The sequence below is a fragment of the Natator depressus genome, chromosome 2 (genome assembly GCF_965152275.1).
Source record: "Natator depressus isolate rNatDep1 chromosome 2, rNatDep2.hap1, whole genome shotgun sequence".
In the NCBI taxonomy this organism is placed as follows: Eukaryota; Metazoa; Chordata; order Testudines; family Cheloniidae; genus Natator; species Natator depressus.
The window spans coordinates 223,804,243-223,822,139 of record NC_134235.1 but is presented as its reverse complement, the minus strand read 5'-3'; the positions used below and the strand labels follow the sequence as shown (position 1 = coordinate 223,822,139).

The following is a 17,897-nucleotide window of genomic DNA, read 5'->3' as shown; positions in this document are numbered from 1 at the left end:
AGGAGTGACTGTTTAGAAATGAGGGACACTCATACGTTTCTGAAACTAGACAGATCTTATCATCTAAACTGAAAATTCCCATTGAATTTAACAGGCATTCCATGAATAGAAGAATCAAGGGACATAACTGTAAATAGGTTAGCCAGTCCATCTTTTGCCATCCTTCTAGCCATATGACTTTGCAATGCTATGGACAAGTCTGTGAGTGAGCACTCTCAGGTTCCACTGGTCAGACTAGACATAAGCATCAAAAGGGTAGAGGAAAAAACTAAAATGATTAACAGAGCAAGCCATAGAATCTGCTCTTTCAGTTCAATTCACTTCAAAAGGATAAATACTACAGCATCTATAATTGTTCCCTGGCTTGAGTGGTCCAAATGCCACTCTAAAGTGCTGCAAAAAGTTATACATATAGAATAATCAATCTTCCTTTAATGTGTACTATATCCTTTTGTGTGTGTTAAAATACAAAAAAAAAACCCTTTATGCTGTTTCTCCCCCCTTCTCTCCCATTTGTTTCACACAAATTAATGTAATGTACTACAGATATTTTAGGATTGATTGAGTTAGCTGTAAAATTGGCAAATTGGCATGTGTTTTTACTCAGGGGATGCTGATGGAGAGCTGATATCCAGACTCTGCGGCCAGGCACCACCTTCAGTGCCACTAGTCATAGCAGCTCCTCAGATCTGGGTGCACTTTAGAAGTGATGAGCATGTGGAAGATAGAGGATTCTATGCCAGTTACAGATTTGAAGGTAAGTTCTATGACAAACTATTTTCCCTGACTGTGGCAAGTCCAGTAAATGCTGCTAGTCATGCTGATCACATTGGAATGAGGTCTGCCCTCGAACAGGCCCACAGCAGAGTGCTCGTTGAGTTTCTATTCAAGCTGAACACACATTATCGGCTGAGCTTTCACACACACTGTCCTCTGCCTTATCTCTGTTCCTTGAACTGCATTTGAGTGTTTTGAAGTGCTAGTGAGGGGCAGGACAACGCTCAGAACACATGGAGACTCTTGCAAATAGAGATTTAACTGATAACGCCACGAAGTTGGAGATTCATCAAACAACATGACATGGTGAGGGTTCCTCCCCACTCTGAACTCTGGGGTATAGATGTGGGGACCCGCATGAAAGACCCCCTAAGCTTATTTCTACCAGCTTAGGTTAAAAACTTACCCAAGGCACAAATCCTTTCCTTGTCCTTGAACGGTATTGCTGCCACCACCAAGTGAGTTAGACAAAGATTCAGGAAAAGGACCACTTGGAGTTCCTATTTCCCCAAAATATCCCCCCAAGCCCCTTCACCCCCTTTCCTGGGGAGGCTTGAGAATAATATACCAACCAATAGGTTAACCAAGTGAGCACAGACCAGACCCTTGGGGTTTTAGATCACTAAAAACCAATCAGGTTCTTAAAAGAAGAACTTTATTATAAAGAAAAAAGTAAAAGAAGCACTTCTGTAAAATCAGGATGGAAGGTAATTTTACAGGGTAATAAGATTTAAAACACAGAGGATTCCCCTCTAGGCTCAAGTTCAAAGTTACAAAAAAACAGGAATAAACCTCCCTCTTAGCATAGGGAAAATTCACAAGCTAAAACAAAAGGTAATCTAATGCATTTCCTTGCTATTACTTACAATTTTTGTAATCTTAGATGCTTATTTCAGGTAGGGTTTTAGGAGATGGGTTTTTTTCCTGCCCTGGTCCCTCTCTGTGTGAGAGAGAACAACAAAGAGAGCACAAACAAAAACCTTCCCCCCCCCCAGATTTGAAAGGATCTTCTTCCCTTATTGGTTCTTTTGGTCAGGTGCCAACCAGGTTATTTGAGCTTCTTAACCCCTTACACGTAAAGGAGGGATTTTATACTACCCTTGACTCTGGATATTTATCTGGACCCACACCACATTAACTGGTTTTAAGTATCAATTTCCAAAGCTTTTATAGGGCTTTATTAAGTATTGAAATAAATGTGACGTTTCAAGTTCACTGAAGCTTCTTATGTACTACACTCCCAAAATGTTTCTAAAGCTTGAATTTTCTAAACCAGGTTGATTATCATCACCCATCTGAATTCAATTTAAATAGTTTTTCAGCTTGAAATATTACCAATATTGCAGTTGTTTGTTCAGAGCATGCCGTTTCTCAAATATCCTAAAACTGTATTTTTTATTGCAGCTTGTGGTGGTATACAGACTGCTGAAAGTGGGGTTATCTCAAGTCCTAACTACCCAGATCCTTACAACAATTTAAATCATTGTTCTTGGTTGTTGGAAGCCCCGCAAGGTCAAACTATTACTGTGAGTAACACCAAACGCATGCTATAGAAAAGAGTGAATGCACTTAATGTACTTCATGAGTCTGTAGGAAAAGAGATTTTTAAATGGTTTAAAAGTCTGAAAAATGGAAAATATTAAAGAATGAAAATGTCACCATCAACAATATCTAAGGAATATATGCAATAGAGAGAAAACAACCTGCTTCTGTAGATCATAGTCTATTTTTTAAAAAGTGGAGGAAGTTAATCTAATGGTTCTTGTCCTCAGATAGACATCACACATCACTCACTCTTCCTCCCAAAATATAAATTATCTACTGTGCACACATAAGCAACTAGAGTAGGTGCTTTAACCAGATGTATAGTGATAAGCCTCTGCCTTCAGAAGGACAAGTCTGAGGCTGAAAGTCTGTGCTCCACCTCCAGGAGGCACAGAACAGAAGTTGCAACCCTGTAGAAGAGTGGGACTTTAAGTCACTTTTGTGTCCCTAAGATTGTGGCCAGCTCTGGCCACAACAGCCAGGTTCTGCTCTAATTTCCAGCAGCTTCCCTCCCAAGAACTACCAATGGGCTGCTTTGGAACAGCCAAGAATCCCTGTAGCACTCTACATTATGACCCTCACCCTCATGCCCCGGCACGAAGGCTTGTGAGAGGACCAGCTTAGGGTCCCTTAGACTGTAACCCTATGCTGTGCTTGCACTGTAGAATTCTCCTGACCCCTGGGATAAGAGGTCCAGCCAGTGACATATAGGGTTCAGTCAGGGGGCAGAGTCCCTCCCTGAGCCTTAAAGTGCTGAAAACAGCATTGTGAACCAACGTTCTGCACTTTATTGCCATTCAGTGATTCCCAGATCCAGCTTTCATAGTTTATGTGTAAAAAGACATGTCTTCTAACTGCATGCTCAGCAGACTCACCCTGTACTCTATCTATCTAAGCTGCACTCTATCTGTCACTGTACAGGTATTTACAGTGTTTTAGGGGATATGAGGGCATCTGAGGTCAAAAAATCTGTATTTAATCAATGCATTTATTTAAATTAGTACTATTCCTAATCAGCTGAAAATAAGGTTTTATTATAAGTGGAGCTGGTAGTGACACTTGTCATGAAGGTTTCCCAGCACTATCCAGTATAAACCACCATTTTCAATTCTTATATTTTCCAAATACTAACTGTTTGGACTGAAATTTTCCATGCTTGCTCTTTGCCTCAAGCTGAATTTTTGGGGAAATTAAGTAGAGGGATAATTACATAGCTTTTTGCTAAGCTCTTCCATACAGATCTCTGGCAATAATACCACATTGGAAGAGGGCCAGGTACTCATCAGTGCAGATCAATAATGAAGAACAGCTCTAATAAATCTGCGAGCCTGTGTGATCAGCTGTTTGAAACCTCTGAGCTGAGAATCCCACCTATGTGCATATCACCCCATGCACCCCACAGTGGGATCAGCAGCTCACAGCCCACATTCTTCCTGTCTGACACATCCAGTTTCATAGGTGTTTGTTCTCATTTGATAGTCTTGCAGCAGCTTCTCTCAGGTTTAAAAGAAAAGAGTCATTTTCACTAATTGTTTATTATTGTGACCAAAAAGAAAAAGGTGGAGAGCATGGACTTTTTTCCTATTTTTTTAAATAACTGGTTAATATTTTATCACAACTGAAGCTAAACTAAGATTTCATTGTCTCAGGCCCTGATTCAGGAAAGCAATTCAGCATGTGCTTAAGTTCATCCCTTTTCAGGAAAACACTTAAGCATGTTTTAAGCACATTCTTAAGTCCCATTGACTTCAATTCTAGATCTGTCCTTTTTCTCCTATCTCTTAATTACGATCATTATGATTAAGATATAGAAACTCCAGCTGAATACCAACAACAAAGTACTAGAGTCAAGTTGTCAAACAGTTTAGCATGTTATCACTCTGTCAAATCATTGTGCTGGAACTGTTAGAGAACCTGGATAGATCTGTTCTGGTGCATCTTGCAACTACAGCTGGTTTCAGGTTCTGAGTGTTTATTTTCTGTTCATTCCCTCTGAAGCATCTGGCACTAGCCACTGTCAGAAGACAGGATACTGGGCTAGATGGACTATTGGTCTGTCCCAGTATGGCCATTCTTATGTCATTCTTGTCTGTCTATAGCTTACTTTTACAGCCTTTGATGTTGAAATGCACTCAAACTGTCGCTGGGACTCCGTCACTATTCTGAATGGTGGCTCTCCTGGTTCTCCTATAATCGGACAGTATTGTGGAACTACATCTCCTGGGACCATTCAGTCAGGTTCCAACAAGCTAGTGGTGATCTTTAACTCAGACCATTCAGTGCAAGGAGGTGGATTTTATGCAACATGGACCGCAGAATCTTTAGGTAAGAGCAAAATAATCACTGTCTCATTTGTATACACACAATAATACTTAGCACTTGCATAGCACTCTTCATCCATAGATACAAAGCATTTACTTCTCAACCTCTTTAAATAAAATTGTGCTGGAGAGCACAAAAAATAGTATATAAAATGTTGCCACCTAACTGAGATGAGTCTGCACTGAAATGGCTAAGTGTTAAAACATTAACTCTGACCTTACAAACTGATATCAAATTTGGATTCATATCCTACTTTTTGATTGCTGACATCCTGTATGAAAGGGGATCTTGTTCATTTTACTCACTGTAGTAGTGTCTAATGTCAGAGATTGCAAGACAGTTCCTTTCTGTGACAATATTCATTTCACAATCTTTTGGTTTAAATATTAAACAATAAAGTTACAGTCATGGAACCAGAATAAAATCAGGATCAAACGAGAGATATGAGGTAAAGTTTTCAAAAGCTCCTAACTGACATACGAGCCTAAACCCCACTGACTTTCAATGAAAATTAGGGCTTGTCTCCACGAACATTAAAGTCGCGGCAAGTTTGGGTGTGAATTTACCCTGCACTAGGCTGCCACTCGCGCTGTCTGTGAAGACACTGTTGATGCACACTAACAGTTTGTTAGTGCACTTCAGTCTACTCAAGGAGACAAAAGTAGAATGTTATAAAGTTTTAGATTGCTCTGTCTCTTCTCTTTACTACAGTTTCTGAAATTATTTTGAACCTATAGCTTTAATAAATTATAGGAAGCAAAAGATATGTTTCAAATTATGTGAACACATATAAGAATGTGAGCTTCCCTAGAACCACGACTATTCTTCTTTATAAACGAATCACTTAGCATTTATTTGTAAACATGCTGAGCAAAATTCTGTGCTGATTTAACTCCTCCTGCAGTCCCACTAAAGTCAGAGGGATGGGGTGGGGTGGAAGGGATGGGAAATCAGAATTTTGCCGCAGATGAACAGATGCAGTTGAGTAGGATTCACAAGTACAGCTGTGCTGTTTAAGTTTTGTAAAGGAAAAGGCTTTGAGGGATCTGGTAATGGGATGAGGTTTCACCCCTAGGACTGGTTTGAATGGCTGTGAAAGGATGATGGACTGGAGGAGGCTTGCAGATGCCTTGTTACGGTACTGATTAGACCTTCTCACTTCTGTGTTCCATGTGTGAGCAGTGGTCAGTTTTACTTCCTGGCTACTTACAGCTGGAACAGAGGTGAGTTAGATGAATAGGGAAGCAAAGGACGTGAGGGGAAAGGAACAATGCAGTGAAAGAAGAGCTCTCTCCTGAGCATATCCATCCCCACCAGCAGGTAGTACTTCTTCTTTGGTAGCAGGAATAGCAATGGGGGTGAATAATGATGGGTCTTTTCTTTCTTGCTTCTGCAGCCATAGGCACAGGAAGCACCTATGGGAGCAGCCACTCACAATCTTCAGGCCCAGCTGAATGCTGTGAGACCATCAACACCTGAAACATTTTGACCAGCTCTCTTATCTATTTCTATTTTTCTAGGATGTGGTGGAATCATTCATTCAGATAATGGTACAATCAAATCTCCCCATTGGCCTCAAAATTTCCCCATGAACATCAGATGCACGTGGACAATCATTACTCACAAGAGCAAACACTTGGAGATGAGCTTTGATAACAACTTCCAGATCCCCGATAGTAACGGAGTGTGCCAGAGCAGTTATGTGAAGGTAAGAGAGCACTGGTAGGAGATCTGTGGTTTGACAGTTTTCAGTGTTTAGTATTAATTACTAAGAACTACATTCATACAATGGTATGATTGACATGTTAAACGCACAAAACCCTGGCAATTCAAAGTTATGGTTCCCACAACAACATACTAGTAGAGACTCACAACTGATACTTTATTTATAAATATAACTCTGTGTAAGATGTCAAGGTTGTCTTAATTCTCACTTATATTTCTTTCAATGGCAGCTTAGAACAACTTGTTTTGAAGGCATTAGAGCAGAATGGGACATGCTTTGAATTCTTTGTTGTTTAATTTTTTCTCAGGCATTTGGCAGATGTTCCATGTTTTTGTACTCATTCTCTCCAGAGCCACAATACTCCCACTTGTAGTAAAGGGCAAGCAGAATTTGACATCATGTAGGATGACTTGAGCAGCTCTACAGCCAACAGCTGAGAAGACCTAAAAGACATTAATTTTTTAAAGCCAAAATTGCAATTTTGTGTTCTGCCCCACTGAACCACAGCAGTAAATATGCCACAAATAAAGTTTTGTTTCATAAACAGCAAGTATTATTGCTGCCCAGTGGAGGAGTCTGTTGATTAAAAATGGCCAACCTGACCTGGATGACTATCCTGAGTATTGTTGTATGAAAAGCTTTCGTGGCATGGACAAAACTATTTGAATGGCCAAGTTAGCCCCTGAGACCAAGTGAACAAAGATTTCGGGTGCCCAGCCCATCAAGGGACCTGGTTATCAGAAAGTGCTGAGGACCCATCCTTTGACAATCAATGTATCCCAAATTGGGCACCCAAAAATCAAGGCACTCCAAATTATAATCACTTTTCAAAATCTTGGCCTGGATGTGCGCTGTTTATACTAATCATGTAAGCATGGACGATTCATGCCTCCCCATACCAGGGGAGTTGGGGGGGGAGGGGAACACAATCTAAAGAGGAGGATACATGACTGCCCCATGTCTCCTCTGCCCAGCGACCCCCGCACCGTGCATGCAGCCCGGGGCCGCCATGCTCTCCCTGTCCCATGTTACCTGCTGGGGGAAGGGGAACTCTGTCCTTCTCCCACTGTACCTCCCCTCAGCATGTTTGGCCGCTCTCCCTGGCAGCTGGGCCCGGGCAGGGAACCAAAGGGATCTGCTTCTCACACAGCTGAAGCTGCCTGCTCTGGGTCACTGCTCTGTGCAGCACAGCGACTGCCAGCGAGAGCCAGGCTGGGAAGGTGGTGGGCTTCCCCCCTGCCTGGGCCCAACTGTCGGGGATAGGGGCCAAGCAACCCGGAAACATGCCACGGGGAAGAAGGGACTCCAGCTTGCTCGGCCCTTGTCCCTGGTGGCCTGGGCGGGTGACGTCCCGCCATCGCCTTCCCAGCCAGGCTCTCTCTCAGGCAACCACCGCACTGCACAGAGCAGCAACCCTAAGCGGCCAGTGTGAGAAGTGGCTGGTCCTGCCCCTTCCGCTCCCTGCCCGGGAAAAGGGCCAAGCGTGCAAGGGGCAGGCACAGCGGGAGAAGGGCAGAGCCTCTCTCACTCCCCTTGGCAGACCAGTCTGGGGGGGACACTTGACCCTGCCTGCCCCCCTACATGTTGCCTATGCATTCAAGGGTTCAATGTTGCAAACACCTAGGCACGTGAATACCATTATTCACATGCCTAAGTGTTTGTGTGGGAAGTCTGTTTACATAGCCATCAGAGTTGTATGTGGCTGATCTCTTCTTGTTCTGTCTTGACTTCTAACATATGAAAGTCTTAATCAAATATTCTTTATTACCCTTATTTTTTTACTAGACGAGTGGTAAGGAAAAATCCTGTAACCACATGGATAGGAAAAAAATCAGGCATGTTACTGAATCAGAAACCTTAAGGGATTTCAACACATTACATTTGAAATAGGAAGTTAATATTTTCTCGTGTAAGCAAACAACATTTGGTTAATATCCTTGGGAAGGTACTGAAGTAAATAGAGTTAAATTCAGTAACCACAAATGCAAAGTACTCCACTTAGCAAGGAACAATCAATTGCACATATACAAAATGGGAAATGACTGCCTAGGAAGGAAACTGTGGAAAGGATATGGGGGTTATAGCGGATCACAAGCTTAATATAAGTGAATAGTGTAACACTGTTGCAAAAAAAGCAAGCATCATTCGGGGATGTATCAGAGGTGAAAGTAAGCCGGTACGCCCCGGTACGATATACCAGCAAGAGCCGGTGTGCCGTACCGGGGTGGATCGGCTTCCCCAGGCGCAATTTAAAGGGCCTGAGGCTCCCAGCAACGGCTGGAGCCCCCGGCCCTTTAAATTGCTGCCAGAGTAGCAATTTAAAGGGTAGCGGCGGCGGGGCTGGGGCAGCAATTTAAAGGGCCTGGGGCGGTAGCGGCAGCCGAGCCCTGGGCCTTTTAAATCGTCCCCAGAGCCCTGCCACCACTTCCCCAGGGCTCTGGCAGGCTCCAGGGACGATTTAAAGGGCCCAGGGCTCCAGACACTGCTACTGCCCAGGGCCCTTTAAACCGCTGCCAGAGCCTCTGGCTGCTGCTGTTACCCCGGAGAGGGGTAAGGAGGCACTTGCTGGTACAGGGTGGGCTGGGGCTGGCTCTGACCTCCCCCAACCCCGCCCCTTCTGCCCGAAGCCCCGCCCCTTCTGGGGGCCAGGGCTGGCCCCAGCCCAGCCCCGTACCAGTAAGTCCCTAGACTTACTTTCACCCCTGGGATGTATTAGCAGGAGTGTTGTAAGCAAGACATGAGAAGTAATTCTTCCACTCAACTCCGCTCTGATTAGGCCTCAACTAGAGTACTGTGTCCAGTTCTGGGTGCCACATTTCAGGAAAGATGTAAACAAATTGGAGAAAGTCCAGAGAATAGCAACAAAAAATGACTAATGGTCTAGAGAACATGAACTTTGAGGAAAGATTGAAAAAAATGGATTTGTTTAGTCTGGAGAAGAGAAGACCAAAGGGGAACATGATAACAATTTTCAAGTACACAAAAGGTTGTTATGTGGAGGAGTGTGAAAAATTGTTCTCCTTAACCTCTGAGGATAGTACAAGGAGCAATGGGCTTAAATTGCAGTAAGGGAGCTTTAGGTTGGACATTAGGAAAAAATTCCTAACAGTCAGGGTAATTAAGCACTGGAACAAATTGCCTAGGGAGCTTGTGGAATTTCTAACAAATTTATTTGGGCATAAGCTTTCGTGGCTAAAACCCACTTCATCGGATGCATGCAGTGGAAAATACAGTAAGAAGATATATATACACAGAGAACATGAAGAAAGGGTGTTGCCATACCAACTGTAATGAGACCAATCAATTAAGGTGGGTTACTATCAGCAGGAGAAAAAAAAACTTTTGTAGTGATAATCAGGATGGCCCATTTCAATTGACAGGAAGGTGTGAGTAACGTAGGGGGAAAAAATAGCATGGGGAAATAGTTTATTTTGCTGATACAGACTAACACGGCTACGACCCTGAAACCTGTGGAATCTCTGTCACTGGAGGTTTTTAAGAGCAGGTTAGACAAACACCTGTCAGGAATGGTCTAGTTTTTACTTAGTGCTTCCTTGAGTCCAGGGGACTGGACTAAATGACCTATTGAAGTCCCTTCCAGTTTTACACTTCTATGGTTCAGCAAAGAACTAAAGCACTTGCTTAACTTCAAGCTTTAAGCATGTGTCTGGTTTTACAAATATGCTTAAATCACATTCACTTAAATGGGATTTAAGCATGTGCTTAAAGTTAAGTAATTGCTTAAGTGCTTACCTGATTAGGGTTGGATTTACCTGCTTAAAATTAAGCATGCATGTGATTTTCCTGAATTGAGGCCCTAACTAGCCTTAAAATTACTACTCATATGCTTGTTTGCAGTGTTCTTATAGCCATGTTGGGCCCAGGATATTGGAGAGACAAGGTGGATTAGGTAATATCTTTTATTGAACCAACTTCTGTTGGTGAGAGATAAGCTTTCGAGTTTACACAGAGCTCTTCTTCAGGTGTGGGAAAGGTACTCCCACAGGTTAACACAAGGTGGAACAGATTGTTAAGTGTAAGGAGGTAACACACTTGGCAAAGAGATCAATCAGAGTGAATTGGGCAGTTAACACCTCTGCAGTCTTAGGACAAAGGAAGGTTAGTGGGTTATAGATTGTTATAGTGAGCCATAAATCTGGGGTCTTTATTGAGTTCATGATTTTTAGTGTCTAGCAAAGTTATGAATTTAAGCTCCCAGTGTCATCCTTTGAAAGTATTGTGCAGTTTCCTCTGAGGACAAAGACTAAGAAGTCAGATATAGAGTGATTGTTTTGTGATCAGTGTTTGCCCACAGGTGATATGGTGTCTTTGTCTTATCATTTTTCTGTGTGAGTTCATTTGAATGTAGTGATTATCACACTTCACCCACATAATTGTTGTTGAGGCATTTAGTGTACAGGCTGATACACACCACATGTTATGATAGACATGTGTAGGACCCATGTATCTTGAAAGCTGTGTTGGTGAAGGGTATTGATCATCGTAGCAGTGGAGATATGTCTGCAGATTTTGTATCTCTTGTTCTGGCAGGGCCTGGTGCCGCTTTGAGTTGGTGTGTCTTGGTCTGTGGGAAGCTTGCTTCTGATGATGAACTTGGTGAGGTTGGGGGTTGTGTGAAGGCTAGAAGAGGGGGTATGAGAAGCATTTCTTTCAGGATGTGGTCCCCATCAAGTATGACTTATAATTGTTTACTGGTATGCTTAGTATTTCATAGAAGATACTATACTAATCCTTAATATTTCTTTTTCTTATATCATTCATGCCATGTATTACATTACTTTAACTTCCTGTATAACTTGAACATGTCATTAAACAAATGAATACAATGTAATAGGAGAACAAATTTTTTTTTGGTTTGGAGGGTCAGAATATTAATTATCTGAAGCTGCTGAATTGGAGCCTATATATTACTCTAGCATCTTCACCTAAATACTTGTCTAGACTTATTGGCAGAGAGAGTACATTCTGTCATTTATTGTAAACACGGGTGTTAATAGTGTATACATTTATACTTCAATTGGCAAAGATAAAATAAAAGTAAGAATTATTGCGTGTGAAATGTTTTGTATCCAGGGTCTCCGCTAAATTGGTTCACATCCTAAATTCCCTCTAAGCTGCATGGCCACATGGCCGCAAAGCAGGCTATCAAGGGCTGTGCAGGTGGGAAGAGGAGCCCCTCCCCGGACCCAGCCCAGCCACACCAGAGCTGCCATGGATATGGGATAGGTACCTCTCACCTGGCCCTGAGCTGCAATGTGTGTGGGGGGGAAGTCCTCTCTCCCCTCGGACGCCTGCACCCCAAGCCCCTCGTCCCCGGCCCCACCCCCAAGCCCGCACCCCCAGCCAGAGCGTTCAGCCCCCTGCACCTCAACCCTCTCCCTCAGCCCCGAGCCCCCTACTGAACCCCAAACCCCTCATCCCCAGCCCCACCCCAGAGCCTTCACTCCCAGCCAGAGCCCCCAACCCTCTGCCCCAGCCCTGAGCCCCCTCCCACACTCCAAACCCCTCAGCCCCACCCCCGCCACACATCACCTCCATATTGGCGCACACAACAAAATTTATTCCACACATCGATGTAAAAAATTAGAGGGAACACTGCATCACATCCTAATGCTTTTTAGGTAATGTGGAAGATACGTGTATATTTGTAACTTCCTTGAGGGACAGGTAAAATGTAATTCACAGTAATACATTCACACTAACTGCATGGAGTTTGAAAATACTAACTCATCCCCATCCTGGATGTGTTAGGTACTGAGAGGAAATAATGATGAAGAAGAAGCAGTAGCTTTGCTGGCCACAGGATGTGGAAGTACAGCTCCTGGGTCTGTTGTTGCTCCCAGCAATGTGATAACTACAGTGTTCCAATCTCAGGATACCCCTGGGTGTGGCTTCTCTGCATCTTTCATAAGCAGTAAGTGACATTTAAAGCCAGGACGCCACTATAAGTGAGTCCACTTTGGATTAGCTGTAAACATTGTTACCTACACTATTTCAAGGCCTTAGCTTAGCAAAGATCTGAAACATGGGGGAGGGATAGTTCAGTGGTTTGAGCACTGGCCTGCTAAACTTGTGAGTTCAATCCTTGAGGGGGCCATTTGGGATCTGGGGCAAAAATTGGGGATTGGTCCTGCTTTGAGCAGAGGGTTGGACTAGATGACCTCCTGAGGTCCCTTCCAACCCTGATATTCTATGATTCTAACATGCGCCTAAGCAAGTCACGAGTCAATGGAGTCATATGCTTGAAGTTAGGCAGATGCTTAAGAAAATTGCTGAATGAGGGCCTAAATGAGGGGGTCAACATAGCTTTAAACAAGCTATTTGGAAGATAGCATTCTAGAATCCTTGGGGAAGGAACCCCTTTGTATTTCTTTTCTTCACAAGATTTTTTAACTCCTTTGTCTAAATATAGAACAGTTTGTGTTGCTACCCTTAGTAATTTATTCCATGCTCTGCATATGAACTACTCTCAGGAGGGAACTTCTTTCAGTTCCTTCCTTGGTTTTACTGTTGCTTTTCCCACTGGCTTAAATGGCATTATTGATCCATCCTCTCCTTTTCCTTTAGAAAAGCAGAGTCTTCAGTATGGTAAAACCAACTGGAAGTGTAGGAGGTATTGTCTTGATAAAAACAGATTAATTTTTCCGGTGTGCTGCCAAAGCAACCCCTCTATGAACAAGTTTCCTTCCACTTGAGTCAGATTAAATTCAGCAGGAAAATGTGTGTTAAAGCGATTATAACAACACTGAGCCAAAATGTAAAAGAATCCACAATCGTAATAGATTTTTGTGCTTATAACATCAGAACTGATCTGCATCAGATACATTTTATGGTGTCAGTTATTGCCATACAGTTGACTTAGGGCCAGATCCTGCTCCCATTAGAGTCAGTGGCAAAACTCTGAGTGAAGGCAACGGCCCACCTTTTCCCATCTTATAAACGAGTGTTCATAACTTGGTACCAGCATATGAATGTTCATTTGCATCAACCATAGGCTGCAAACAGCCCTTTAATTTTAAGTCTGTTAATTTTCACATGCCTACAGCCAGAAGAGATGCATCAGGTTAGGAAGGCTTTTGGAGTTGGAAGAAATTACTGGTACCCACTCCATTAGCACAGGACTGGGACCCAGGGGACCTGGGTTCTATTGCTGGCTCCGCCTGTAGCCTGCTGGATGACTTTGGGCAACCACTTTGTTGCTACGTGCCTCAGTTTCCCCATCTATAAAATAGAGCTAATGATACTGACTTTGGTAAAGTTTTGGAATCTACTGATGAAAACCATTATATAAGAGTTAGAGTGCTCCCAGGCACTCAGGATGGTACATCATGCTCTACTCTCCATGCCTCATCAGCTTTGCTGTTCAGTGCAGGTTGAGGGGGACACGGGTGGGCATTGATCCTGTCTCACTCCTGTCCCGCTTCAGGTATCTTGTAATCCCAGGGGCACTAGGCAGGAATAGTTCCTGTGCTTCCCATTGGGACTGCAGTATTATTATTCCTGTACAGGGACTACTGTAGCACCTGGCCATCTCACCAGCACCCAAAAGGGGTGGGAGGAGAGAAAAATCCTTACACCTGCTCCTCACCCAACTCATACTAGGGCAAGGCACAGTCTTAGAAAATAGAAACTAAACATTATGTTGCTACATAGATTTTAACTATGGTTATTCTTATTTGCAGGATGTGGAGTAAATTTCACTGGCCCTGCAGGTCGCATTGTCTCCCCTAACTACCCCAGCCAGTATGACAACAACTTGAATTGCAATTATATCATAGATGGGGGACCTCAATCATTTGTCATCCTACAGTTTGAGACTTTCCATTTGCAATGTAAGTACTTGCTTTTTAAAATATCTCCAGTGTGTTATACAGACTGTCATGCTGTTCGGAGAAGGGTATAATGAGTCTCCCATATTGAAAAATAATTATTTAAATTCAGGACCCCATTTTGCAAACTATTTACTGGCAAACTTGATTGGTTTGGAGGTTTGGTGCAGTTCAGAAAAAAAATGTCCAAAATAGTGGAAGCTTATCTGAAGCTGGAAATCTGGTAAGAATTAGTGGTTAGAATATGAAAATGGCAATCAGGAATTTTGGGTTTTGTTCCTAGTTTTGCCACTGGCTGTGTGACCTTGGCCAAGTCATGACACTTAATTTTTCTGGGCCTCAATTTCCCACATCTGTAAAATGGATATAATTACACTTATTGTGCAAGAATATAGTCACAGCTAATTAATGTTTGTAAAATGTTTTGTGATCTTCAGGTGAAAGGCGCTATGGAAGTTGAAAGTGGTGCTATTATTTATTTATTAGCAATATTGTCTCTTCAGAATTTAGCCAGGTGAGAAATACCTGGCCATATTGAATTCAATGGCAAAACTCCCATTGCCTCCCAGGATTTCAGCCCAGAAGTCTTGTCACAGTACAGTAGAACCCTGATTGTGCAAATGGCATACTCAGACCTCATACTTTGAGATGACCTGGATTTGGATCATGGGGAATCATTTGAACAAGGAGATATGCAAGCAAGCTGTTATATAGGGTGGTTTCTAATGTACTTCTGCTTTTGACTGAAACTGTGAAGTTAAGAGGTGAACAAATTTTGCTTGTAAAAAATGTTTTGGAGTTATTTTGGACCTCAGCAAAAATTGTGCTCTTTTTATAATTTGACCGTGGGGCAAAGATTTGGTTCCGCTGTGGTTTTTGTCTAAAATAGTTTGCTCATCTCCAGTTCAAATATAACCTAATACTTTGTGAATTAGGGGAAGAGCTCATCAAAATAAAAGCAAACAAACATTTAAAGGATTACCTGTAGTAAAAACAAATCTTGGTCCTTCTGAAAAAAATTGAAACATTAAAACCAAATGCTGCCCATTTCCACATCTTTGATTATATTAGTTTTTTTTCCCCAGTGAAATATTCAGCTTCAGTATTGGCTTAAATGATACTTTGTCTTTAAGGGTATTGAAACATTTAGATCAAATTAAAACATATATTCCATTTTTTGAGGTTTTTTTGTGTATAAAGGCATTCAGAAAATATACTTGCAATCGATATTGATTAAAAAATTGAGGTAAAGAGATAAGTAATATAGACCTTGTGATAAACTATATGTGTCATAAATATTTATTTGGGTCACTTTACTGCAGGTCTGATTTGCTTTGTTGTTATCTTTATCAATGTACACAAATACAAAATCCTTAGTCATTTGAAGGCAAGAAATTAGGATATGAGCAAGAGAACATCTGGTGGTAAAAGAGGAAGTTTGTCAACCACCAGAAGCTGCTTATAAAGTTGTTTTCACAAGGATCTTAACAATAAAATGTAAGTTTGGTCACCATCTAATAGCAGAGTGAAATTGCCTGTGTTTAAATTTAAAATGAAAGAGAAGAATCATAGCCCCTGATTTTGTAATCCCTTCAGCACATGCTTACATTTATGCACAAGTATTCCCACTGAACAATGGGACTGCTCACATGAAAAGTTAATCATGTGCCTAAGAGTTTGCAGGATCAGGTCCTTGGTTCTCTTTTACAGATGCAGGTTAAATTCAGTTCTGGCATAAGCATTCCCAATTATATTGGAGTCAACAGAGTATTGCACGTGCTTTGACCATAGCTGAATTTGGCCCATTAGACCCATTTTACACACATAGTTCAGATGTTCCTGTTTGGGTACTTAAAGTTTAGATATATTTTAATCATCATAACTTACTAGCTATTTCACCATTGGAAACAAAACTTGGTTTTAACATAGTGAAATATTTTATTGGAGAACTGAATCTAAGGAGACAGTTTTCAAACAAGTGTCTGTGAAGCACACATCTCATTTACTTTACCCTGTTGAAATATCTTTTTTCTGAGAACCATAAAGTCAGAGGCAAGAGGGTAGAGTGGAATAACATACATGTCCTGTCAGCAAATAAGATCTTTTCATTTGATAAAATCATAGATTTCTCTGGCAGAAGTAGTGTGTTTTCTGATATTGCATAGGAGGTGAAGAGACAATACTGACTACAAGGGATCCCTGGGTAGAAGAATTTCCAAATGACCAATTCAGGCCATAACAATGAAACAATTATCAGTGTTCGGACTTGGAGTCTGAATAAGTTTCCTGTAAAGAATATATGCCACATTCCTTCATCCTGTCCTCGTAAGCAGTAAAGCAATCAAAGAGAAGGGGAAGGACACCCAAATGGGATTGCATTGGATGGAAGTATTTTTGTCTGCTTCATGATCAAAACATGATAGCACTAACCGGTATTTCTTCGTGGTAGCTAGGAGTCTGAGCTATTCTCCACTGTCTCTGCGATAGATCATATCTGGTTACAGAGCCTCGTTTTTACTGTAGTCTGTTTAGTGAAATTGCATTGTCTACAGTTAGCTTCTTTTATTCGTGTTTCCCTTTTCTATTTTATTTAATGTCAAGCACAAAGTTTTTTGTGCATTTGTCTGCTTGGTGCCAGTGGCACACAGATACTTATATTCTATAGAAGATGCATATTCTCTCTACTCTTTTCCTGCATCTGGGCTTGTAGGTCTGCGCTACTTTAAATTATTGAAAATAGATAAGAATCCTTCTCCATAAACAATGGAATTATCTAAAGGTAGTTACTCAGATCCAACCTTTTGTTTGCAATCCTTATACAAATAGAACCTCCTTTTAAGTATATTCTTAATGGTAGCATTTGATAGCATAGTATTAGTGCTAAAATACCTTAATTCTCTCCAGGTATTAGGCAGTCTTCCAGGGAATTCTGAGTACCATGAATACTTTGTTGAAATCCTATAAAATAAGTGGGAGAAAGTTCCTCCAACATTTATTCTAATTTTGTTAGACTGTGTGCAGCTCTTTCTAGACAAAGCAACCACACTGTGTTGTCATGTCATCCCCAACAATTATTTATTGGCTTGTTTCTTTCTTTTTTGTTTAATCTTAAATGCTGAGGTTATAATTTTGCAATATGTAAAAAGGTTGCTAATCCATTTTGGAATCTTCCACATCTGCTTTCTCAATTATTACAAGGCCCTTCAGAACATAAATACATTTTGTAATATCTTATTTTGAAAGAAGAGATCTTTAAAAGATTTTTGTAATTATTCACTTTTGAAATAGCCCCTCTGCTATTTGGTTTGAGTTGGCTAGTTTATAAGTAATGAAGGAGTAGAATTCTCTATTATTATAATAATAATAATAGCAACAACAATGCCTAGGAGCCCCAATTATGGATCAGAACCCCATTATGCTAGGTGCTGTACAAACACAGAACTCAAAGATGGTCCCTGCCTTAGAGAACTTACTGTCTAAGTATGAGACAAGAGACAGATATAGATAGACCAATGGGGAGTGCCAGGAAACAATACTGGTCAGCACGATAGGCTGGGGTCTCAGCACACCAGCAGTCTAACCAAGTTTTTTGTAGGCTTCACAGCAGAGGAAAGTTTTAAAAAGGATAATGATTTAGTTTTACACATAATTATGAGAAGCTCCTTCCAAGCATGAAG

The 17,897-nt window shown here is 41.5% G+C and overlaps 1 protein-coding gene across 2 annotated transcripts in view; it reads left to right on the top strand.

Annotated features, from left to right (window-relative positions):
- The window catches only part of CUBN (cubilin), a 212,908-nt gene that overhangs the window by 155,594 nt on the left and 39,417 nt on the right, over positions 1–17,897 (top strand). For both annotated transcript variants that reach the window (XM_074946012.1, XM_074946011.1), the window contains exons 51-56: positions 608–757; positions 2,182–2,303; positions 4,422–4,647; positions 6,165–6,352; positions 12,143–12,305; positions 14,074–14,223. In XM_074946012.1, coding sequence (XP_074802113.1) covers positions 608–757; positions 2,182–2,303; positions 4,422–4,647; positions 6,165–6,352; positions 12,143–12,305; positions 14,074–14,223 — 999 coding nt within the window. The remainder of the gene's footprint in view (positions 1–607; positions 758–2,181; positions 2,304–4,421; positions 4,648–6,164; positions 6,353–12,142; positions 12,306–14,073; positions 14,224–17,897) is intronic.